Source organism: Chrysoperla carnea, chromosome 5, assembly GCF_905475395.1.
Source record: "Chrysoperla carnea chromosome 5, inChrCarn1.1, whole genome shotgun sequence".
Classification (NCBI taxonomy): Eukaryota; Metazoa; Arthropoda; class Insecta; order Neuroptera; family Chrysopidae; genus Chrysoperla; species Chrysoperla carnea.
Window position 1 is genome coordinate 2,379,284 of NC_058341.1, and position 27,259 is coordinate 2,406,542.

The following is a 27,259-nucleotide window of genomic DNA, read 5'->3' on the forward strand; positions in this document are numbered from 1 at the left end:
ACTTTGCAAAAAGATTTTTTTGTTTTAAAATATACGGTTTGCATTTACTTTCTTCCATTTTATTACCAATCTTTGCAACAACAACAACAAAAAATAACTAACTCATCTTTATAATTTTTGTTCGAGACAAAGGAAAAAAGAATTTATTTTTCGTTTAGCATATCACTCTTTTTTTCAAATTTTAAACATATCTCTGAAGAATATTAAATATTATTAGGTCTTGGGCCAGGTTAAATTTTTGGAACCATTTTGATTAAGGGTGGAAAGAGGAGGTTATTGTCACGGTTACAACTAACAAGATCTTTTTCATTTAGGACTATAATAAAGTTGAAAATTCTCTCAATAGATTTTCGCCATATTAAATTTGCCCTGCAAGTCTCAAGATAAAACAAATTTTGTAGAGGAAATTTTTTTGGATGTGACCTAGACAACAGTCTCTATTTCTATCCTTAATAAAATGATTTGGCAAAAATATACTCTGGCTGTAGATCCACATACTTTGTTATTTGAAAATTAATTGCACAATATTCATAAAATTTTAATTAATCGTGAAAAGCAAATAAATAATCTTTAAACAACAACAAAAATATTTTCATATATAAATAATATGTAAGATAGCTAATTTGTTTTTTTGTGGAGCTGAATATTTGAAAATTGTAAAGAAAATTTCTATTTTTATATTTAATTTTTCTTCGTACTTTCAATGAACAAATTACTTTAATTCATTTTAAAAATTCCAATATTTTTCTGATTGACAATTTAAAAAATATAAATCGAACAATAACCGAATTAATGTTTAAGTTTAAAAGCCTGAATTACTCGGTGTAGGTATTATACGTCCGTTTCTGTGTCTTACATCTGCCAAAATACTCGTTAATTTTGTACTTCCTAGTGTATTCTTGTTTTCGTTAGTCGTACCGGAAAAAATATGACTTGAAATATAAATTTATGTAGGAATAAACTTTAAAAAAATCCAAAGTTTGTAAAACCAGAAAGTTTACTCCATTTACGTATCCGTGGAAACTTACAGGGAATGAAAATTTTAACTACAGGAGTCAAAGTTTTTGGTTTTGTAAACCTATTTTAAATCCATAACCAAAGTTTCAAGTTCTGCATAAACTTTGTATTTCGAGAGCATCTTTTCCTGTAATTTATGCCATTTTAATTAAAAAAAAAAACAATTGATTTTAGAAGATATAATTCACTAATTTTTTGAGATGATTTCGAAATAATCCAAAATACGTTTCAGTAATTTTTTTCGAGATAAATAAAATTTGTATATAAATAAAGAAATTAAAAAGTGTACTTAAAAAAAAAATTTGTGTATTTTAGTTTAGCGGTGTCATGAAACTATCTCAATCTTGAAACTTATCACTTTATTTTTATTTCAAAATTATGAGGGTCTTTTACTTTGGCTCTGAACCTAATAATAAATAAGACCTTCGTTAAAAGAGGGGAGGAAATCTTACACCCACTAATTTTCCTGTAAGTCTAATATTTACGATTTTAATGTTTTATTAACATTGATTTACGTTTTATAATCAGACCATTATTTTCCATTCTAATATTCGAAACAAATTTTCTTAAAACAAAACTTTCTCTTAAATTTCCCTTTATCGCATCACGTATGATAAATTTGCTTACGTTGTTTAAAAAATTTATTTCCAAGTAAAATCAAAAGATGAGTGAATTACAAAAAAAAAAAAAAATTGTCTAGAGGTGATTATAAAGTTATTAAACATAAAAAAATCTGTTGATGTTTCTATCGTCTATGATATTATATAAATAATCGTTTTATACTTGTTAGAAAATTAAAAAAAGTTGTAAATATTTCTTCTCGATAAGTTTTTCCGTTTTTTTATTAAAAAGTATAAATTTTTCATGAATTTTCTTTTGAAAAATGTATTGTTAAAATGAAAATATATTTATACATATATTGTGCTATAATATGGAAGTTCTGGAGTCTTCATGGATGCTTGATTATCAATTCTTGGAAAACTTGAAGAGAGATCGAATCCACAAAACCATTAATTTCTCTCTAAAAACTAGTATTTGTAAATTAAACACTTCGAAAACTTTCTGGTTTAATCAAGCCTTCACGGAAACTATAGAATTGCCTTTAATAATAAATTATTATCCACTTTCAAAAGTTTTTACGTTGAAAATACTTTGAAAATTGTTAAGATTTTTCTGGTTAAAAAATCGATTTGATGATTACTGTTAAAAAAAGGTTCATGTTTGATCTGTTGAATAATTTATATAAAATAATTGATATGCTTATTTTTGTTTTGTTGAAAGAAGTGGAAGGTGGTAAAACATCAACGGACGATCAAAGATTTCCACCACTTTTCAGTGTGTTCAAAATAACAAAAAAATAAAAGAAACGTGAAAAAATCCTATATGAGTTGTGAAAAATTCAGCCAAATCTCTAAAGGTCAGTCTGTTAGAAAAAAAATTAAATTCATATCAAAAAGGAGTCAAATTTGTTCATTATAGGTCTCTTAGACATTTCTTCATCTTTGAAATTTCAAAGTTAGTTAGTTAAATCTGCCGGATTTTAATAATCAATTGGAAAAATTTTGACAGGTCTACAATGAACAGATCTGAAAATCTTTGCTCTTTCAATTGACCTAATCATTCTTTTAAAACATTTTTTTTTTTGTCGATAAATCGCACTATTTTATTTAATGTGTAAATTTTGATATTTTCTAAGAATTGTCGATAATGCAGATGTAAGTTTAAGTAGCGTATTTTATCGAATAAAGTGTGAAAAACTTCATGCTGGATCCTTGGGAAAGCGGACCTTAAGTGTTTTAATATGAAGAAAATCTACACTTATAGAGCCAAATTTTGAATTTCGAATTGTGACAATTCTGAATGTTTCCTATTTTTAAACTATCTCTTAAATAAAATCTATATATTTTTTCTAAGATACTTTTTTAAACGAATTTTATTCTAAATAAATAAATCTCTTGTCTGTTTGTGGATCATAGATCTTTGGATTTAGAAGACCCTGTGCCAATATAAAATAAGTTTTCGAGTATCAATTTTTACACATTAGCCGCCGAACATCAATAAATTTGTAAACATTTTGTACAAGAACTCATCTAAAAAAAACCCTCTAAGTATGAAACTACAAACTATATTTTGATATATTTAACGACATTTTATAATTACGAAATTTTTGGATATAATCGCCAAATTGAATCAGTTTCTCGCCAATAGATGATAGGAAGTATGCATTGCATTCTTAAGATACAATTTTATTTCGAGTATCGTGGTATTTATTTCAATAATTATGAGATAATCATGTTTGATGAATTTTCTCTAGCAAGAAAATACGTCCTCCAATCTTCAAGCGAGTAATATAACTAGAGTTCGACAATTATCTCCAAAAATTCGTAAACTATAGAAAATTGTATTTTCATTCGAGAAAAAAAAACCACTGTTTTATCAAAGGCTGATATTTTATTGGTATTTTAAAATATTGTTAATTCTACTTAAATTTAGAAAACCCAGTGAAAATGTATAAAAAAAAAGTATTAACTACACTAATTGACTACGATTAGATCCACTTGGAAAAGCTCTATGGGAACTGAAAAGTTTCCCGTAATTTAAGGAACTGAAAAGATTTTATTTCTGGATGAAGTGGTTCTAATTATTGCCAGTAATAGAATTTCTATCGAAATGGATTTAGAATTTTTAAAGAAATTTTCGGAAATACTCGTTCTAAAGTCATTTTTGCGTAGAAATTCTTTCTAATATAAAATATATACGATACGCTTTATATTTAGAGGAAACAGGTCTTAAAAATTTTCACTTAATAAGAGATTATGAAACAGTTTATCGATTTAACTTTTAAAAGTGGATCCTTTGGAAAATGAGGGGGGAAAATATTAGATATTTAAGAATCGTGTAGGAAATTTTTTACAGCACGCTTTAAACAAAATTGAACTATTTTGTGTGTTCGAATTTTCATTCTATTAAATTTCTTATTCCGGGAATGCAAGATCCACACGGAAATCATAAATCTGAACGCATTTTAATCAACACTGAGTCAAAATTACCTTAAATCTAAATTTTCTAAGATTATTTTGACCCAAAAATACAAAAAATCACATCCTTTTGAAAGCACAACTTCTAAAATATTTCATATTTAATTCGAAATTCCAGTTTATTTAAAAAGCGGAATCTAAATATTTTTATTCTCACACAAATAATTCATTAAACAGTCGTTAGATGGTGTTGATTGTAAATATTTGTACACGATTCACTTAGAAATACTTAATTTAAAAAAAATTAAAATTAAAATAAAAGCGGACTTGAATTATTATTATAAATAAAAATAACTTTTGTAAATTATTTCTTATATTAATTTTTTATAAATAAAACAGAATCTCTTATTAAGTTAATAAATAAAATATTAAAATAAATAAATTAGATTTAATTAAAAAAATAAAAATGTTTAAATTAGCATTCAAATTTGTTGTAAATATTTTCAAAAAAAAAAAAAAAACATGATATATATATTAATAAAATTAATTAATTATTAATTAATTAACTAGTTTTTAGAATAAAAAAAACATATAAATTATAGGTACGGGGTCTGTCGTAGTATTTGACAGATATTTCAAACGGCTGAAAATGGGAAAAACTGTTGTCAAAGTTATGCTTTAGCAACTTTTTAAAACACCCCAAATTTTCATAGACCTTTGTTGGCATTTTTTAGTTTTACCTCCTAATCCGCAAACAAATCAATGTGTCTCGGATTATTATCAAAAATTTCTCAGGCTTTCTGGAAAAAGAACACCATGGTAATGGAATTTTTCGGTATTTTAAAAGTTGTTGTTGCATGATCTTAACAATAATCTCACAGATTTCGAACCGTTCTGAAATAACCGTCAAATACAACGACTGATTCTTGACTTATGAATAGAAGCATTTATATATATAGTGTGTCCCCAGATAACTATACTTGTAAATTTTCTTATTTTGCATTTTAAGAAAAAAAGTCATTCTTTATAAAAAGTTTTGCTTATTCTGAAAAGTATGTAGGAATAGGAATTTAGAAGTTTTAAATATTCCTACATATTTTTCAGAATAAGCAAAACTTCTTATAAAGAGTGACTTTTTTTCTTAAAATGCAAAATAAGAAAATTTACAGGTATAGTTACCTCTATCCGGGGGCACACTGTATATACATAAATATATATATTTTATATTTTTTAAATTTAATAATATTTTTGTATAATTTATTTAAAAAATTATTAATGAGATTAAAAAAAAAAAGAACAATTGGTGCATTTATTAAATTTTTTGAGAATTATTTAAAACAAATCGTTAAAAAAAAATTAAAATTTTTTAACTTCTATTTTTTACTCTTAAACTCTATTCTACTTTACTCATGACGTTGAAATAAAATTTTTTTTTTAAATTAAAAAATTAAAATTGTTTATTTTTATTTTTTTATATATAAAAAATTTACTAAAATTAAAACGATTCTTTCGTGTTACAGGGAAAACTATTTAAAAAAAGAATTGAAAACAGAAAAAATTTATACAAACTTGCAATGCCCATGAAAAATTTTCTAAATACTTTGTTAATTTAATACAGTGGTCACAAACCGGGAAAATCGGGGGAATTATCAGAAGTCTTTAAGAAGTGTCTAAGAAATCTAAGAAGTGTCACGAAATCAAGAATGAAATAGTTTTCTGGGTGAGTTTTATATTTAAAATGATTTTTAGGAATTAGAAATTTTTGTTATCTGTGTTTTTTGGAATATCTGAAGTACAGAATATAAAAAAAAAAAAAACAATAAACAAGATTAGTAGGTCTTAAGATACCGCCGAATATCCGTATTTGGTGTATGGTTTTTCATCCAAGCTTTTCTATTTTGGCTCGCTGATTCTAAACTTCGAGACGGGAATGCGTCCACTTAAGTTGGCTACATATGGAAAACTTTAATACGAAAAAAAGTTATTCTTTATAAAATCTCTGCTTTCAATAATATTAGCATTCAGCTATTCACTTTAGACATAGAATGTACAGGGTGGCCACAAATTGAATTGTCGTTTAGAAATGTAGACAATTTGGAACAGATAAGAAGGGAAAGGGTTCAAGAAGTCAATTTGTGCAACCTTGTTACATCTACCGTGTTTGGACATATTTTTTAGTTTTTAAGAGGCTAAAACTCTCGTAACAATATTGGGCATTATTTTCAATTATAAACTAACTTGGATGTTAATTTTTAAATGACAATAATTATTTTTTCAAAAGTGGTAAGTGTTATATTTATTTTAAGAAAATTTCGATAAGCCATTCAGATGATTAGCAACATATTTGGTGGTCCAAATGGGTTGGGCACCAGTAAATCAATTAAGATAACATTGATAAACTGCTAGTTTCAGAAAGTAGGGATCCCGAAAACCCTTTTCAAAAATAAAAAATCTATAATTTTACGTTGATAAACTGCGTTGCATTTACAAAAAAAAGTATATTGCATTCTTTTAATTGTTAATACTAACCTTGACATTTTAAAAATATGATATTTAAATATAGAAATTTGTTGAAATTAAGTAAGCAAACAATTTTTTTGTATATTAATAAATTTTAATCAAAGTATCTTTATTCAAATTACCTGTGATCAAGATTATTATCTTTTAAACAAATTATTTCTAACTACCCCTCACCCCTTCCCTTGGTACAAATTTGAATGCTAAACAATAAAAATCAATTGTAATTAATTAATCGTTCGTTCCAAAAAAAAACGTTGTAAATTTTTTGTGTTTTGGAGTAGAAATCTGTGAAATCCCAGATATCATTTTTTTTGTATCTGGGCCCATATAACCTCTTGGTTTTATTCCATTTACAAATATACAAAATGCACAAGGGTAATAAATGCTTTTCATGGAAGGGTAATAGAATTGATGTTACTAGTTTCTTTTTTTCTTAGTTTAGTTAAGACACTAAAAATGAGATTATTCGTATCCGTTATTTTGGAACCTAAACTTGGAAATCGTTTCATTGGCCAATGGTAAGTTTTATTTACATGATTTTTGTGATGGGTCTAATCGGTTTTCAAACCTTTGTGGTCCGAAATATATATTACTTTCTTTTAGAGTTTTTCAAAATGGTGGACGAATATCTTTTAGTGTTTTAGTTAAGTAAATGGACTGAAGCTAAATTATTTTATAAAGTTGATTTTTTTTGTAAAAGTCACTGTTATTAAACAGCACTGAGACAAAACTAAAAAAAAGGTATACTTCTTAATTTGTTCTTCCGTTTATTTCTGTGAATTAAGAAGGGTCTAACAAAAAAATTAAAAAAAAATAACAAAATTTTTTAACTTTTCAATATTACTTGAATTTTAAAAGTGTAATGAGTTATTTTTTATAAAAAAAATTAAAAAATTATTCTATATATACATCTCAAAACCGGTTATAACGATGAAGTGACTTATAATTATGGTTATTATATCCGATATTCCTTATAAACGATATGTGCATTTGATCTTCAAGGAATCCTTATCTTCTGAGGAAAAGAAGTTCATTTGGTGAAAAATGAAACCAAAATGTTGGGTTGACACAACTCGACTTTTGATGTTTCCATCTTTTGACAATCGAACTTCCATCGTTCCTCTGAAAAGGATGATTTTAGTGAAAGAGTCAGCAAATGAGCCCCTGGTCTCGGTTAGTTCTGTGATTAAGTTCTCGTCAACTCAAAATTAAATATATTGGTCGTTTTAACCGAATTTATCGGATATTGTATCTTGTTGTACCTTCCCAATTGGCCGTAATAACCGATTACCCCAATATAACATAACCCAATCATTATATGTGATGTCGTTATAACCGATTTTGCAAGTATTAAAAAAAAAATGTAACTCTTGGTATTTATTACTTGAATTTGAAGAGTGTAATAAGTTATTTTTTATAAAAAAAAGATTAAAAAATTATTCTATACATATTTAAGCCAGTAATTAAAATATAATTAACTATTCTTAATGACTATAAATACTTAATGGTAAATATTTATGAACATTTTAAAAAACAAAACTAAATGAATTTATTTTGAGGTTATATTGATTTCATTCAACATCCATTCTGTGGACGAATATTTAAAGGAAATTTCATTTCATATATTCAATTTTCATCCGTAATTAAGTGGCATTTTCTGTACAAATATACGTTACTTTTAAAACTGAGTAAAGTTTCGAACTGTTTAAGTATGCGTAGATTACCCAAAAGTCCCTCGAGTGCAGAGGCTACCAGGAAAAAAAGGCGCCTATCTGGGTGAAGTCTAGTCCTCGGTCGTTGCGTACTTTGTACTGCGCCTTAGGCTGTCTTTTATTTTAAAGTGATTTAAAACAATTTCAATTGTTTTCAATCACTTAGACAGCCTGATGGGCAGTAGAATGTACGCAAAGACCGAGGACTAAACCCCGTCCAGATTGGGGCCTTTTTCCCTGCTAGCCTCTTCACTAGAGTTTCATGCCTTTTGGGTAATCTACGTATGCTTAAACAGTTCGAAATTTTATTGTTCCCTAATCTCAGACTCGAACACAACCGAATCCTCAACTAGAGAGCTGCCACTTATAGAACAGCCCCATAATATTGAGGATTCGCTTGTGTTCGAGTCTGAGATTAGGGTACAATAGCAAATAATCGTGTTTATTCAGTTATGAAACTAAAACCTTCCGGTTGAATTTCTCTGAAATATTTCTTCTTAAAAGATATACTTTATAATATTATTCCATAGTCTTACAAAATGTACTCAATGAAATCGTCTGACCCAAAATACAATTCATTTTTCATAGATTTATAAAATAACTTGTTTATATACATGTAAGTAAGGAATTTATATTAAAAAAAAGGAAACTAAAAAAATAGTCTAAAAAATGACTTCTCAACAAATTCTTATAATCCAATAATCCATTCGATATTGATGTCACTTCTAGTTTCTTTATTCATTCGTGTTATCGTATTTTGTTAGTTTAAGGATGATCTTTGGATCGAAACATGTCACTTAATCATTTATTCAGTTATCAGAATGGAACTCCGCCGCAACTCCCTCTACCAACAAAGAAATTAGAAGTAAAAAAAAAAGAAGATTTTTTGAGAGATCATTTCTTAGACTTTTGACTATACACAAAATATTTAGACCCTTTTTGACTTAAATAAATTGATATAAAAGAAAAATTAATGAAAATGATATAAATATTTCTCTAATTATACTACAAGTGCTATTATTTTTTGTAAAAACTAAATTTAAAAAACAACCAAAAAAAATAACAAAAAAAACCCAAAAAAAAAAAAATCATAACTATAAATATTGTGTCTGCTTGTTATATAAAAAAAAAATTATATATCACAAAAATGAAAACTTTAAATTTTGATTGACACACTTTTTGTTGTCTATCACATAAAATAAAAAATAATGTCGACTTCATAAAAACAGTAAAAAAAATAAATAAAAATAAAAGTAAATTTGATTGTTAATGTAAACGAGAACTGTACCAAACGTTATTAACAAAAAAAAAAAAAGATATATGTTAGCGATTAAAAATATACAAGACCAAAAATTTCAAATTTCTCGTGTTTTCATTGCTTTTTTTGTTAATTTCGAAATTTTTTCTAACGATGGAGTCATAACTCTTCATTTGACAGCTGGATCGAGAACGCTCACCATGTTGTAAGTCTATGGTCTTGACATACAAAAAAGAGACAAGGTCACTCATCATGTTAGAGTGCTCAAAAAGTATTTGGTATTTCTGTCATAAAATACAAAAATATTAGCATTTAGTTAAACTTGGATAAGTTTTTCGGCTTAATTAGTGTACTAGTTAGATGATTATTCAATAATTGTCGTATTTAAATCAATTTGGGAAAATAATGATGGACAGGACAAGACTTAAGTATGCACATGTTTTTATGATGGAAAAAATATTTTTATTTGAGGTTAATAAACTTTATAGATTTATCAATAATTTTGTAAATCGAAGTGCTATGTGTGTCAACTTTGGTTGAATTAAAGTAGAATGAAAGTTATGGCATTTAGTTAACGCTCGTCTTGGAATTGACTTATCGTCGATAATTAAATTCTGAATATTATATTTTATCAATATTTGCAATGATTAATAGTTAATTTGTAGCAGCAAGCAAGTCGTGTATTGTTTTAAGAACAAACATATATTATTAAAAATATGCATGTCAGTTACACGTGATTGCTAATTAAATAAAAATTATTAATTTCATTCATTTAAAGTCATATACAACTTATTTATTATGTAAAAATTGTTCTACTGATAATATTATCAACCGCTTTTAAAATTCTTCAAGTTTTGAAACATTTTAAATCATTCTCGAAAAATCTGGAACATTTTACATCATTCTTGAAGATTTCAGGACATCCTCGAACAACCTTAAACATTCATGAAAATTCTATAAGTTTCTGGATCATTATAATTCATCGCAGTTACTCACTGACACACAAAACGCAGCTCGAAACATTTTCGATTCAATTTATATTCCACAACATATCCATAACACCAGGCCCGTGTGCTCGGGGGATTTTGGGGGTCAAGACTTTTCCCAACCCCACCCACATTGAAAATTTCTCCATTTAAATTTCAACTAACAATATAGTCCTGTAGACGCAGTACATTCTTTGATTTTCTTTGAGTCAATTACTTCAAACAGAAACCTGAGCTCTTGGCGATGCTTCAAAACAGATTTTGATTGAAAGAAAAGGAAACTCTGGAATGCGGTATGGAATTGGGGAAGGCAAGGCTCGCGTTCAAACGTACTCGACGCTCGAATGTACAGACTGATACAGTTGAAGATTATTTCCGAATCACAATATTGAAAATGTAAATTGATTTGTGACTGACACATTTACAGGATTAATTTTTGAACCATCGCAATATTTTATCAAATTTTGGTGGTCTATTTCCCAACAAAATGAAAAATTTCGATTTAGACTCTTGCGCACAACTTTTTGATCAACCAACCATACTCTTCAATTTTGCCAAGTTGATTTCCATGACAAATGTTTACCAAATGCTTCACGTTTTGGAAGTTTTCAACTTTTCGTCGTCTCAAAACATACCTTGGATCGACAATGTTTAAAGACACACAGTTTTGGAAGAGTTTTTTCTACAGCTTGTAGAATTAACTTAGAGAAAATTAACTCGAAAAAAGAGTTTCTCGTTCCTATTGACTTTACGGCGTAGCATGGTGAACAAAACTTTGAACACCCCCTTGGATAATTCCTGCGTGCGGGCCTGGATGACATTTTGTGTATCCGGACCCAAATGTAAATATTCAGTTTCAGTAAGTATTTTATATTTCGTTTCAGCTTACTTCGAAACAAAAAGATATCTATTTAAATATGTTTTGTACTTATTATTTAACAGCATTTATCATCTGCACTATTAATATGTAAATTATATCAAAAATCATAATTTCCTGAAACTTTTCTTTAGATGTTACATATTTTAAAACAATCTAATTGTAATTTAATAATTTAAAAAAAGTGAATGAAATATGTTCACACTTTCTAATTTGCATCAATATTGTTTTAAATCTACTAACTTTGTAAACAATTTTATTGTTTTAATTAACGCTTTACTGCATTTTATAACAAATTGTTGTTCCTTGTTTTGAAAGACTAATCTAATTTAATTATTTTATCGATATCAAAACGACTCTCTACAAAAAAGACTTTAATTCAAAGCATTTTTTAAAATATCATTCTATATAGGCAATACATTTTACATGCATGTACATGTATACATTTGTTTAAAGAAAATAGATGGCGTTAATATCTCAACTTGAAAGTCAAATAATTCGAAAATTTATCACTATTTATCGTTATAAATATTTCTTGGTTTATTTAAAATAGATCTAAAAAAGTTATTATACTAAATGAAAAATCATTCTGCCAATTTTCCTGATAATTCTTTGAAAAAAAAGTATTTGTAATTTTAAATAAAAAATAACCAATGATTTTTATTCAAAATCTATACAAATTATTTTTCAAAGAATTATCTAGAAAATTGACAGAAATTAAATCTACTTAATTAAACCCAAGAAATATTTATTTCTGTCAGAAAAAGATTGATATTCGGTGTTGTTTTCAAAAATTATAAAAATTTTTACAATAAATTGTGTAACGTTTCAGATTTGTATCTCATGAAGTCGTGAATCAAAGAAATGTTGGTTGAATAATGAAAATTTCGTAAATTCCATGCATCAAAGTAGTAAGTACCGAATTCATAATATTAATTAAATAATAAAATATAATTTTACTGATTTAATAATTGCAGACCTGTAGCTAACAACATTTAAAATTGTCTTTATTCATGATACAGGTATTTACTTAAGTGCTTAATATTCCTTGCGATTAAATTTACGGGAAAATTATTGGAACAAAAGTTGTTTGTCTTAAAGAATTTTTATGGGCATGAACTATTTCCCCAAAATAAATCGTAGGAATTGGATAACTAAACGTCTGTATCAAAGGCAGATCTTGATTTATACGATAATTTTAAGTGTTGTAAGCTACTGGTCCTTTAATAAAATGGTTTAGCAAAGCGTTATATAAAAATAAAAATAAGTAAAATTACATATCAATTTCATAATTACATACAAATAAAAGGTAATTAATAAATAAATAAACAATAAATAATAAATTATTATAATTAAATTAATTTGAAATAGTTACAACTATTATTAGTTAATTTGTTTAAAAAAATATATAAATAAATAAAACAATACTGAATACATGGGATTATAAAGGGTGTGAACGCGCGCCATATAACCTCCATGAACAAGTTAAAAGGCTACAATAGTGTTGCAGTAAGAAAGGCATTTCATTATATAATTTTGACTAATAAATTCGGGATCATTTATAATTGATTTATAATTTGGGGACTATGTACAAAATCTCTCACTAAAAGGTATTATCTTTATGAGTCAATCCAAGTGATTCGGTCTTTGAAGCTTCTGCTCTCGTATCTATATATGGAGGTAAAAAATTATGCAAAAATATAAATTGAATTATATGCAAATGAAATGATAAATAAATTGACACACATGAATTATTTTCCATACATCAAAGAATTTTATTATGCTTTAAATGGAGCAAGTTCAAAAATAAATTTCAATTGATTATCCAACAATAAATTGGAAAATTATTTGCAACGAATTTTACTCAAATTTTTACTTTATTACGAAAATAAAAACATTATTATTTTTAACTTCTATCTACAGATCATATATGAGGTTGTTCTATTCATGTTTGAGTTTCTTGTCTTGCTAAAAACGTGCTTTGGAACTAATTCGATACTAGGGAATGCATGGAACGAACCGCCAGTTTACAAACTTAATCATAAACAAGTGAAACAAACAATTGATTGAGTGAGAATTGATTAATTGTTGAAATACCCTGTATAGAAAGTGTTGAATGCCTGTGCTTGCTTTATTTTTTTATCAACACTAATTATGGCGGACATTCAGCCACCATTAATTTGGTTTTCGAAAATTTTCGAAAGTTTTTTCTATAATTTTCTTTCATTTTTCGTATTCCAAGTATTACTCGATATAAAAAAGGTTTAAATTTGAAATAGGAAGAATTTATGTCACTCTTGGGCTTTCTTGTGCTATAAACATAGAGGTATTGTGGAGTTTTAGACCCCATGTTTTTTTGTTATTGTCCGAGTTTAGCCGAACAACATACACACACATGACGATGACACAATACATCAATGTTTACAACCATTATGAGTGGTGTATGTAGCGCCACTACCTCAAGTTTGGATCTGAACACAGCTAACTGCTGTTTTATAGTTCAGTTTATTTTATACCAAGCAGTTGTCTGCAACAGCTGCAGCCGTAAGTGCTGCGCCACAATAATTTTTTTGAATATGGAAAATTTTTATTAAAAATAAAAGTTTCCTTAACCAGCAAAAAAAAAGCAAGAAAATATTGAGAAAGGAAAAATAAAGTAGTGGTTTTTTTTTGTTGTGTGTTTTATGATTATTTTTTTTTCGGGTTAAAAAGTGATTTGTGAATATTATTATTAATTTTTTTTTGCCCAAAAATATGGATAATATTGTCATTGATCATTATGTCTATGTCAGAGGGATGGTTTATAATGCTGCTAGAGATGGAGATCTATCCCGATTAAAGGTAGGAAATTTTGTTATAATAATCAAACAAAAAAAATAGGATTTCCTTTATAAGTCATTCCGGGTAGGTTTGTGTCATATACATTTTGTGGTTATGAATTCGGTTTAGTTCGATGTTTTTATTTATTTTATTTGTTTTTTTCGTACAAATAACCTATTAAAAATATACCGCAAAAAAAGTGGAACTCGAAATTATCGATTTTGTTTTTATGTTTACTATTTTTTTGTCATGTTTATACAAGAAAAAAAGAATTATGTAATCGAAAACTTTTCGTATTATGTTTATGAATTAAAAATGGAAGATGCTTATTGAGGATTTGAGAACGTTTTAAATCAGTGTTTCTAAACTTTAATGGGAACTAAATCCTGTTTTCGATGAATTTTTTTTGTCCAAATAACCTATTTAAAATAGCATAGAATAGAATATCGATTTTAGAGTAATATTTATTATTATTTACGGAAACGTAAACTTTTCGATTTGTTAATGATTCGAAGAAGTCGTCCAGTGTGTCTCAAATTTTTTGACGTGGAATTCCTTTTACTCTAATTTTCAACGAAAAATTTAGCATTCGAAAGAAATAAGATAAGAAATTTTGGTCTAGACAACTTTCCCCTATCATAGATTGATTACTAATAGATTATTTTATTTATGACTTCGAATTTTAATTGCTCGTATTTTATTTCTGTAATTAAATTTGGATTAAATTTATCGTAGCTATCGAACTATTAAAAAATTTTCACGTGTTGTATAAATAATGAATTGTTGAGGTAGGTTTTAGATTGCTGACTTCTAAGAATAAATTCATTTAAAATTTCCGGGGTTTTCTGATCTTTCGTAGAAATAATTGGAAAAGTAGAATTTAGGTAGACTAATATAATTCGGTAAAGCAGTTTTAGGACTATATAAGGACTCTTGATTAACCTCCCCTCTACTAGAATAGAAAAGTTACCAGTTTTCGATCGTAAAATGATCGTAGAATTGACTAGAATAAGAAGAAATTTCCGAGTTATTTCTCATTTGCTTTGAATTAACTGCGATTTGATTATTTCTGCCATGTTAGCCGAGTGAATTCTTGAATTTTATTATCGGAAAAACAATGGAAGTGTTGATGTTGTGTCCTCTAAGTTTACTCACATAGAGTCCCCTCATTCCAATCAACACTGTCACACGTGTCAATCACTTTTGAGGCTGAAATGAAAAAATGAGCTTACCTTTTGTCACTCTCATTTAATCTCAAAAATGATATGGAAATATGGAAATTCATTTCTGTACTTGGATGTCGAAAAAAATGAGATTATGATAAAATAATAACATCTAGAAATCTTTTTATGGCGAACTTAGGAAGTCTAGACAATTTTTTGTTTGGTTTTAGAATTAAATTAATCTAGAATAAAATTAATTCAGGTTTTATTAAGGTAATTTAGTTCGGATACGCATCGTAGCGTGAACACTAAAAAAATAATTAGTTTATCATACACGATAAATTGTTGAGGTAGGTTTTAGATTGCTAACTTAATATTCCACATTATGAAACCTCTGTTTTACGTTCTTTTTTCATATATTGGAAAATAACAACTGGATTAATTTTATCCTGAATTCTGGGAGATTGTTGTGCATTGAGCTAAAGTTTACAATCCTAGATTGATTCAGTGTTGATTTAACCTAATAAAATTCTGATCTTCAACTTCACTACAAGTTTGGTGTAAAATTTGACCTAAGTCTGCGTGTATTTGATCTTAATCCATGCCTTAATGTGTGATAATAAAAATTTTTTTTCTGTTGACTACCGCGAATTTTATGGTGTCATGTTAAGTTTTTTGATAATTCGACTAGTTTGATAACCTGATGGATTGGTAAATCTTTTTGCACACTCGGCTTTAAGTAGGTTTCAGCATGCGTTAAATAAACAGATGAAAATAAGGAAATCATCAAACGCAAATTTTCACAAAATGTAAATATCATTCGTTTCGTTTGGCAATAGTTTTTCCACGTTTATCCATCCAAAAATGTTTTTCCTGTCAAGCTTAATATTTCCTACTTTGATTTTTATACCATGTATATAAAATATACCAAGGTATACTAAGTTTAGTCCCAAGTTTGTAACGCTTAAAAATATTGATGCTATGAACAAAATTTTGGTATCGGTGTTCATAAAATCATCTAATCAGTCAATTTCCATAATTGGGAGGACCCATCTTGTAAACCATTAGAGATAGAACAAATGTTTAAAAGTAAAAAATGTTCCTTATATAAAAATAAGCAACTTTTGTTTGAAACATTTTTTCGTAAACAACACTGTTTACCCGTGAGAGCGCATATTATGTGCAAATTGTAGTCTTATATGGGTATATCACTTATATATGTGTGACATGTATTTATGTATAATGTGATAGAGTAATCAACATTGTCTATACATGGTATTTCAACAATTAACTCAGTTGATTGTTTGTTTTCACTTGTTTACTGATGATATCATTCCTAGAATGCTGTTTTAAAAGAACAATATAATTCGAAATTTCCGTATATAATTCTCAATTGTGTGTATTGAATGTTTTCACCTTGTTTTCGCCATTTTTATATTTGTAAGGAAAAATAAACTTGTTTATTTTTAAAAGACATGATCAAGGTTACAATTGAACAAAAAATACAAATCGTACTTACTTGATTTTTATTGATGAATTTTTATTTTATTGTAGTTAAATTATAAAAATATAACTTTAAAAATTAATTACAAATTCAATCTAATTAATGAATGTTTTAAGTAATTAATTTTTATATTTATAATTTATGATAGAATGTCTTTTTTAAAATTTATTTATTATTTTAGTTATTTATTAAAAGTTGTTTAGCCAAAATTAGAAATAAAAAAAAATCTTAAGAATGTGATTTTTGACACATCAATGAATATTAATTAATTCATTATTCCGGTATACAATTTCCTGGATAGTAAAAACAATCATTTGAAATTAAAAGTTTGATTATTTGGGTTTTTAATTTATTATAAATACACTTATTTTAAAACAAGAGAATTACATTTCGTTTCTCTCACAAGTATTTTGTTTTAGCTTTCATATTAAAAAAACCTGTAACCTTTAATCAAACATTGCTGTCATGTTCATACATTCTCGTCTCCAATTTCGATAAAACTCGATAGATAAAATAGTTTTGAAGCAAAAGTCAGGATCTTTATACCATGCATATATGAAATATACATAGTATATTAAGTTTGGTCCCAAGTTTGTAACGCTTAAAAATAATGATGCTAGGAAAAAAATTTTGTCATAGGTGTTCATAAAATCACCTAATTAGTACATTTTCGGTTGCCCGTTCGTCTGTCTGTCTGTCTGTCTGTCCGTCTGTGGACACGATAACTCAAAAACGAAAAAAGATATCGAGTTGAAATTTTTACAGCGTACTCAGGACGTAAAAAGTGAGGTCAAGTTTCGTAAACATCACTGTTTACCCGTGAGGGCGCCAAATAGGCGGAAATTTTATAATATGTACTATACTTGATTATCAGTTATGTATGTGTCACATGTTTGTATGTGTAATGTGATAAAGAAATCAACACTGACTATGCATGCTATTTCAACAATTAACTCAGTCAATTGTTTGTTTTCACTTGTTTGGTAATTAAATTCATAATTTTTGAGCTTCATCTATTACGGCAGGTTCATCGTCGATAAATTAATTTACAAAGTATACCCATATACTGCTTGAATTGATTATCCCTACCAAGTGTCGTAGTAGTTCTGTCTTAAGCTATTTATATAATAATTTTTGTAGTATTGCAAAATCTTTAAAAGTTCATTATCTTGATATATTTTAAATAATACTTAATGTCAATTTATTTTAATGAGTTGTTAATAATATCTATAAATTATTTTTTAAATGAATTGTGTGAGAAAATTTATAACTTATAGCTAACTAAAGATAAGGAGAACACTCAATAAAAGATTAATTTCGCGGTTAATTAACTACAAAACTTTTATTGAATTCTTTAAATAATCTTATTTATTTAAATTTATATTTTATAAGGTTAATAAATTTTTAATTAGATTGAGATACAAAAGTTATTTAACCATCCTAAAGGCTAACGTCTTTCTTGATACTTGTATAAATATTCTTAAGAATTCCTCAGAAATGTGAACTAAAAATTTAGTGTCTGGTTAGATTAACTCGACTGGTTCCTTAAATTAATTTCTATTATCATCTCGAGGTATTTGCTTTTTTAAAAGCGATATGTGCGAATCCTTGCGCATACTCTTATCAAGGTTGTCATTCCTGAAAACCTTGATAAAAAATTGTAAACAATTTTTCCAAAGCAATGCAATATTCACATTTTATGATATAATATGAACAGTTATTATATAACAAGATTGGTAACTATAATAATAATTCTACATTGCACAAAAAAATATAATAAACTGTTACTTTTATGGCTGCGTTTATTATTTTATTAGATTTTTATTGGCTGTTCTTTGCATCTTTGCACGCAATCATTTTCCATTTTATAATTATTAATTGATAATAATTGAAAATTTTAGTAGATTACCTGTAATTAAACGATTCAAGGTTACCTAAAATCGAGCTATGTGCAGTAAAAAATCATTTGAGATTAGACAAAATTTCCAGAAATAATTTTCTTTCATATAAAACTCGATATATACAGTGTATTTAAACATTCAACTTCTATACTGAATAGATATGTCTTTTTTATTTTTGGATTCTTTAAACTCATTCATTTATTAAATACAATGATAGTGACCATGAAAAATTTAATATTAATAAATTTTGTGGCTATTTTTAAAAATCATAGCGGAAAAATATTTTTTTTTCGCTAAAATCATAAATTTCAAATTCGTTATTTTGTATATTTTCAGTGACCTTACAATTCTGATGACAGAAATATAAACTTTGTAATTTCTTTAAAATTATTTTTTGGTTAGAAATAGAATAAGTGTTGATAATTTTTACGATAAAAGCTTTTTTTAAATTAGTTTTTGGTATAATTTTTGGCATCTACATGTTTTGAAACAACAAACTTTTACCCAATTTTCGGGCCACTAAAAAATAAGGGTTTAACGGAGAGATGAAAATGATTTTCTTTAAGAACGTTGCAAAATAAATAATTGAGACGTTTCAAAATTTTTAGAATGAATTCTGTTAGAACTTGGGAAAATTAGACGAAAATTGATAGTAAAATTAAAAAAAAAATCACTTATAGAAGAAATAACACACAAATGCCATTCATTTTTCATCACTTTAAATGTATTTTATGGAAAAACGAGTGCCGCTTCTTATAATTTTCTTTATATAGGAAAATACTTGTCATACTTTAAAATAAAAATATCATCTCCAATAAAGAAAACAAATCATATTCATATCTCATACCGTTCTGTTTTTTTTTTTCAAATTAAAAACATATAATCCACAATTGGGGCACATAAAATGATTTAGTTTGACACCCGGTAAAAGTAAAAATATTTCAAATATACGTGTCTAGAATATTGATTAAATTGGATCCCTTGTAAAGGGTCAAACTGTTAGCCAATAATAAATTCAATTCATCATTTACTAAAATAAAATGCATTTTATGTTTTGTTCAATGTACATGAGAATGTGAATTTTAAATTCAAATAGAATTGAGGTCATTTATCGCACATTTTTTTTTTTTAATTTTTTTTTAGAATGTTATCAAACTGTTTAATTGAATCAGAAATTTATTTATTATTTACTTGTATTGTCATATTTTTATCATAAATCTGTGTAGAAAACAAAAATATATGCCAAGAATCTTAATTAGGACCTGCTTTTAATTTACATGAATTAGATCTGACACAGAAATAGGGTATTATCGTTAGTCAAAAATAAATCATGAAATTTGAAAAAAGTTAAAATTTATGTAAAAATATACTTAAATACATATTCTGATTTCGAGTCATAAAAGCACATTTTTCTTTTATAATATTATAATTAAAAATAGTAATTTTTAAAATGTATATCATGTGACCTAAAACGTGGGTAAGCCTTGCTATGATGTCATATCGGTATGAGTCATAGACCATCAATTAGTTCAGTGTAGACAGCTGGGTATAATATATCCATAGATAATAAGTATTTATATTTATTATAAGCAGATGTCTATGAATATATCTGTCAAACTTATTTGTGTTATTTCGTATTGTGATACCCATATTACGTCATCAAATTGGATGCCCGCGTTTTTGACAGTAAAGAGGGCTTAAAATTTAATTTAAGTTTTTGGCAAGAAAGCGTGTGTATTTTTCCGAAATAAATTTTTGGTGTCTTTTTATTAGCAAAATCAACATTTTGAAGTACTTTTTCAAAAATAGTGGAATACAGTATTGTTAGACTACCTTAAGAAACATTTATAGCCTTATCCGATAATTCTCAATTTACGTTTATTTCGAAAAATAGCGTGAAGCAGCTTTTTAAAGCTATAATAGAATTTTATATCTTAAGACTCAGAAGTACAGTATCTTAAGACACAATTGACCTATGATGCTCATTTACGAACTTGACCTCATTTTTTACGTCCGAGTACGCTGTAAAAATTCAGCTCGATATCTTTTTCCGTTTTTGAGTTATCGTGTCCACAGACGGACGGACGGAAGGACGGACGGACGGACAACCGGAAATGGACTAATTAGGTGATATTATGAACACCTATGACAAATTTTTTTTTCTAGTATCATTATTTTTAAGCGTTACAAACTTGGGACTAACCTTAATATACTATGTATATTTCATATATACATGGTATAAAAAGAGTAAAATTTACTACCTCATTTTCTCTGTTGTATTGTTTGTTCCCACTCCAATTTCATTTTAGTTTATATTTTAAAATATTGACTTTTAATTTGAACACAAAAACAAATATTTGTTTATTTTTTTTGGCAAATTTTCCACAAATTGATTCAATGAGGAAACTCATTTTATGAATTTAAATAATTAAGACGATAACATTGATTATATTTTTATATAATCGCGATCGACATTTTTACTTTTCAAGTGTTTTATCATTGATATAAAATTCAAGGTTTATAAAACAACGTCTAATACAACATACCTATTTACAGGGTGTCCTCCTTGTTTCGATATGTAAACTTTAAGAGCGAGTTATTTCTAGTTTTGGAACAAGAAGTAAAACTGAAATAAAATTGATCAATATCTTCAGAATTTTTACATATTTTTAGTGCGAGACAATCTTTTAAGCAAAAGTCCACATATATCAAATCCTGGACATTTTTATACGATTTATATACGAAATATATCAAGGTATATTAAGTTTAGTCCTCGGTTTGTGACGCTTAAAAATATTGACGCTACGAACAAAATCTTGGTATAGGTGTTCATAAAATCACCTAATTAGTACATTTTCGGTTGCCCGTTCGTCTGTCTGTCTGTCTGTCTGTCTGTGGACACGATAATTCAGAAACGAAAAGAGATATCAAGCTGAAATTTTTATCGCGTCCTTAGGACGTAAAAAGTGAGGTTGAATTCGTAAATGAGCAATATAAGTCAATTGGGCTTTGGGCCCGCGGGACTCATCTTGTTAGAGATAAAACTAAAGTGAAAAATGTTTCTTATCAAAAAATAAACAACTTTTGTTTGGAAATTTGCAAGACCGCAAATTAGGTATCATGTACTGTATTGTATCAAGTATACACTTATTGTATGTATGTGTTTGTTTATTAAGATTTCGACTGATGAAGTAAAAAGAAAGATACTCCTATTACTTTGTGCGTAAGAGTGACTATCTTTCTTTACTTACATGACGTAAAAATCAAACGATTGCGTTATCATCACTGCCTTATAGAAACAAATTTTAAGTCGTTATATTTCGAAGTAAGCGTGAATGAAAATTAAATTTGACAGGTTTTTTTAGGAGACATTTTAACAACTGATTCAAGTAGCGTCCAAATTAGGGTTCTAAACTTTTTTTTCGCATTAGGAACTGGTCTAATTGTGTTTTGGACAAAATTGTACAATTCATTTGCCATTTACTTTAAGTAAATAAACGCCTTGAATGTTAGGACACTTTTTTTTTTATATGTATGAATATAGTTTGAACAAAATTAAAACAGACTCAACGTTGACATCACCCCAGAAATGAACAATGCTGCCAAATAATTAATAAAATGAAAATGCTACACAGTCAGTCATACCAGTGTACCAGTGTGGAGTAGTTCACATTGAAATAGTTTTGTGTGTATTTCATTTCCCTGACATTAAAAAGTTCATTGCAAAAAATTATTGTACAATAATACAATAAAATTGTACATACTAAAGTATTTATATTTATATAGTGTTCTGATATTGAACGGGGCTGAGTTCTGATAGACCATATCGCTGCAACGAATTTAATTAACTCTGTATTAACCGTAGATTTTTTTATAAATGAATTTTTTATTTGTACACGTGTGTACATAATACTATTGGGAGCTTTTTATTTCTAGTTTTTTCTATTTCTTGTTATACCATGTGTACATGAAATATATCAAGGTATATTAAGTTTAGTCCCAAGTTTGTAACGCTTAAAAATATTGATACTATGAACAAAATTTTGGTATAGGTGTTCATAAAATCATCTAATCAGTCCATTTCCGATTATCTGTCTATCGTGTGTCTGTCCGTCTGTCATCACGATAACTCAAAAACGAAAAGAGATGTCTATACATGGTATTTCAACGAATAACTCAGTCAATTGTTTGTTTTCACTTGTTTTTTGTAATATTAAAAAGGTTACAATAAATAGGTATCATAATTTTTTCTAACATATCAAATCGAATATTTAGTAGGTGTGTCTTAAGAAGGAATTTCTGGAAATTCATCCCCTAAGGGGTTAAAATGAAGGTTAAAAGTTTGTACAAAATTTGGTGCATTATTTGAAGTGCTTACATATCATTATTTGAAGTCGCGGGTAGTCGCTAGTTTATTTTATAAAATAGCCGCATTTATCTAATAATATACAATTTCGTATTTTTCGTGTAGTAGAGTAATACTTCCGGTTCCGGAAAACTCCTTTTTCTTTTTTACAACGAAAGAAGCCTTTTAAAAAAATTAGCCTTCTTCAAAAAATTTTCTAAATCCGATAGATTTACTCAACTGTTCCCGATTATAATAGATTCGATTATGAGAAGCTTAAACTGAATTACCCTGTTTTAGTATCGATTTTTTCCATTATTGTATTACGTTTAAAGAGTAAATAAAAATTCGATTCGATTGACTGGACTCTAGTGTATCGTAATTATGTAATAGTGGTTGTAATGTTATGAATAAATGTATAAGTATCATAGACTTATTATATTTCATAGAGTTAGACATTTACTAGGAATTATATTATAAATGGACGATTTAATAGCCATCATCAACAATCATATCAAAATAACAATAACAACAATACCAGTAATACGAGTAGTGTCACTATTAAATACAGGTTGTATGTTTTAGTACTATACATTGAAATTAACTATGAGTTTCTCATAACATATGTGGAATACAAAATATTATCAAATACGATGTAGTATTCGAACGAATGGTCAATAATCAAGAGAAACAAGTGAAAACAAACAATTGACTGAGTTAATTGTTGAAATACCATGCATAGTCAGTGTTGATTTCTTTATCACATTACACATACAAACATGTGACACATACATAACTGATAATCAAGTATAGTACATATTATAAAATTTCCGCCTAATTGGCGCCCTCACGGGTAAACAGTGATGTTTACGAAAAAATGTTTCAAACAAAAGTTGTTTAATTTTTGATAAGGAACATTTTTTACATTTAAACTTTTGTTCTATCTCTAACGGTTTACAAGATGGGTCCTACGGACCCAAGACCCAATTGACCTATGATGCTCATTTACGAACTTGACCTCACTTTTTACGTCCTGAGTACGCTGTAAAAATTTCAGCTCGATATTTTTTTTCGTTTTTGAGTTATCGTGTCCACAAACGGACGGACAACCGGAAATGGACTAATTAGGTGATTTTATGAACACCTATGACAATTTTTTTCCTAGCATCATTATTTTTAAGCGTTACAAACTTGTGACTAAACTTAATATACTATGTATATTTCATATATACATGGTATAAAAATTTAAAAAAAGTAGCGCAATGTTTTTTTAGCTTGTACATGTATAAAAGAAGCCGTTTTCGGATACATAGTCGTTTTGACGTAGGTACTCTATTACACTCTTCTTATAAAAAAAAAATTAAGCCTTTTATCCAAAATAGCCTTGGCGCTCGCATATCCTTAAAGTGTATAAACAGACGTAAACAATACATATTGTATTTGAAATAGTCGTGGACAGAACAGAACTGCAGAGTACAATAACAATGTAGTAAGTTAAGTACTGATGATGATGGTCGTCATCGACAGTACCTAGTGACCGTCAAGCGGAACAGGGTCACTGACTTTGTTGATATCCACTTCATTCTACTGTTCATAATAATAATAATAAAATATAAACAGCAAACACACGCCTTTATTCAATAACAAACCGTTCAGAGTTCTATGCGATGCGATTTAATAATATTAATCCTTATTTAGAGTCAAGATAGATTCACTCTTATACGGCTTATTCTATTCTTCTAATAGGTCATTTTTTCTTTCTCACATTTTCTGAAACGTCTCAGCAAATTTAAAATCTTAATTTCTAGACTATACTCACTCTCTAAACGACAAAAATTAAACTAAAATTAAAGACACGCAACAACAAAAAATTCTTAGTGCAGGAGTTGCGTTAGCCAAGCGAATTTCCACAGTGATTGAAAAAATAACACCAAATCGAATATTACCAATTCAAGAATTTTTATCAAAATCACAAGAATACTTGTTTGCTTAAAACTGATTACAAAATACAAAAATATTTTTAGAGGGAAATTTTGAAGAAAGTAATCATTGACAGCGCTGGTAACGGAATCACTTCCTATAAAAATATACCGCATTAAAAATAAATATCACATAACGGATTAAAACCAACTTTATAAAGGATATAATTTGCATTACACAGGCTAACTTTAATCAGATATGTAATTAAATGAAAACAAAAGGACACACGCACGCACGTAATAACGCACTAACCCTTTGATAATAATTAAAAGTTTAATTTGGTTCCGTGACCATTTCATATTTTTTTAAAATTTATTATAAATCGATATTATATTTATAGCGGTAATTATATTTTACCTATGAATGTATTAAAAAGGTTTTTAACCTTAAATTAAGGACGCATAATCTAGATTATATGTCCTGTATGCGAAAATGTGTAAATAACTACCCCTTAAAGTTAGCAACGTAACCAATTTATTTCTTGGATCAAGTATTTGAATGTGAGACCCATTTTTTCCATAGTTACAGACTATTCTTTGCTCACTGTAAGCGCCAGATGTCCTGATTTTCAGGACAAGTTAACAGTACAGTTTTATTACTTTTCAAAACCTTGGAGTATCAATTTTGATCAGGTTAAGAAAAAATGTCCAAGGTTTCCTCGCGGTTAACATCTCGAAAAATTCGTTATTCATTTGCCAAAACGGTGAAAATTTTATGATAGAATTTAGAAGTGGCATAAAAGTTGAAATAAGTTTCTGATTTTCTCAAGAAATTTTTCAATTTTTGCTTTCAAAAATTTTCTGCCAATTGAAAGTATGCAAATGGACATTGAAAAGTCTAAAAAAAATGCCCAAGTAAGATTAAGGATTTTAAAATGGAAAATGATTGGGAAACCTTGCAAATAATAATTGTTTGACTCCTACGAACTTGTCAGTTGTAAAAATAAATGGAAAAATTCAATTACAAATTTAAAAGCCACAGAATTTTATCGACTTCTCGAATGCGTAGGATTATTATTTTAAAAAAAAAGATAATCATTTTAATATTTTATGGTATGCGTATGTAATACGACAAATGTTATTTCCGGTCACCAACGAAACCAGACGAATATTTTTTATATAAATTTTATCTAAATACCGTATGTTCACTAAATATTACCTTTTTTTTATATTATCGACAAAGAGTGAAGTAATATAACTTAGTTAAGCATAAAAAGGTTCAGTATTAAATTTTTTTGATGATAAATTTTGTCAAACTCTGAAAAGGACTTAATAAAATTGAGACAACTCACATTCCATCTTTTATTTTCTATAAATAAAATGCATTACTTTAAACTAAAATCAGTCTGTTTCATAGAAGTAATGATTTTGTTTATTTAACTTCAGTGATTTTGTATCAATGAATTCATATTTTAAATTCAATCCCATTCTTTTATAAGTACAAATATTTAAGCTGTACTTGTTTCAATCATTAGGAAATTGTTTGATAGTATTTTCTTTATTTCAATATGAAACGGCCAACTTCAGGATGAAACGTATTTTGGGTCAATCGTAGTGTCAGTCACATATATATATGGAATCACCCTACTAATTAATATTATAGTAAATTATTTATTTAAAATTGAACCTTTTATCGTGTAATTTTTTATAAGGCTTCTATTTTGTTTGATTAGGATTACAAATCCCTAAACTAAAAAATAACCCTTTTCATTATTGAAACTGTACAATTACATTGTTTCAAACAGGTGTTGTTTAAATTATACGTTTTTTAAAAGATGGATAAAATGGATATGTAAAAACTTGGTCGTAGGTAAATACATCGAAATAAAACCGTTAAGAAAATTTCAAAAACATAAATCAAATAAAATTTTTAAAATTGGATTTGTACAAAATACAATTCCTCTCTACATAAATTTTTTTGTAGGTAAAATTAGATGAATTTACTTGCATCCGTAAAAAAAACGTTTAACTATACAATTGGTGTTGTTTATTCATTGCAAGTCCGTTATATTGATTGACAGTCTAGGACAGACATATTTATTTTTACATTACTTACTTCTTCACTTGCTAATAAAAATACTAAACGTATATTGAACACTTCACATGTTCTAAAAGACAGTTGTTTCAATGACAATCGACGACATTCATTACCTTGATGCATTTTTAACAAGATTATGTTCCCTGCGCTCCCTTCAATCA

At 27.4% G+C, this 27,259-nt stretch overlaps 1 protein-coding gene across 1 annotated transcript in view; it reads left to right on the plus strand.

The window, feature by feature from the left end:
• The first annotated feature begins 13,996 nt into the window (after positions 1–13,996).
• The window catches only part of LOC123301884 (protein fem-1 homolog CG6966), a 73,458-nt gene continuing 60,195 nt past the window's right edge, over positions 13,997–27,259 (plus strand). Inside the window, exon 1 of the mRNA XM_044884833.1 lies at positions 13,997–14,189. Coding sequence (XP_044740768.1) covers positions 14,103–14,189 — 87 coding nt within the window. The 5' untranslated portion in view covers positions 13,997–14,102. The remainder of the gene's footprint in view (positions 14,190–27,259) is intronic.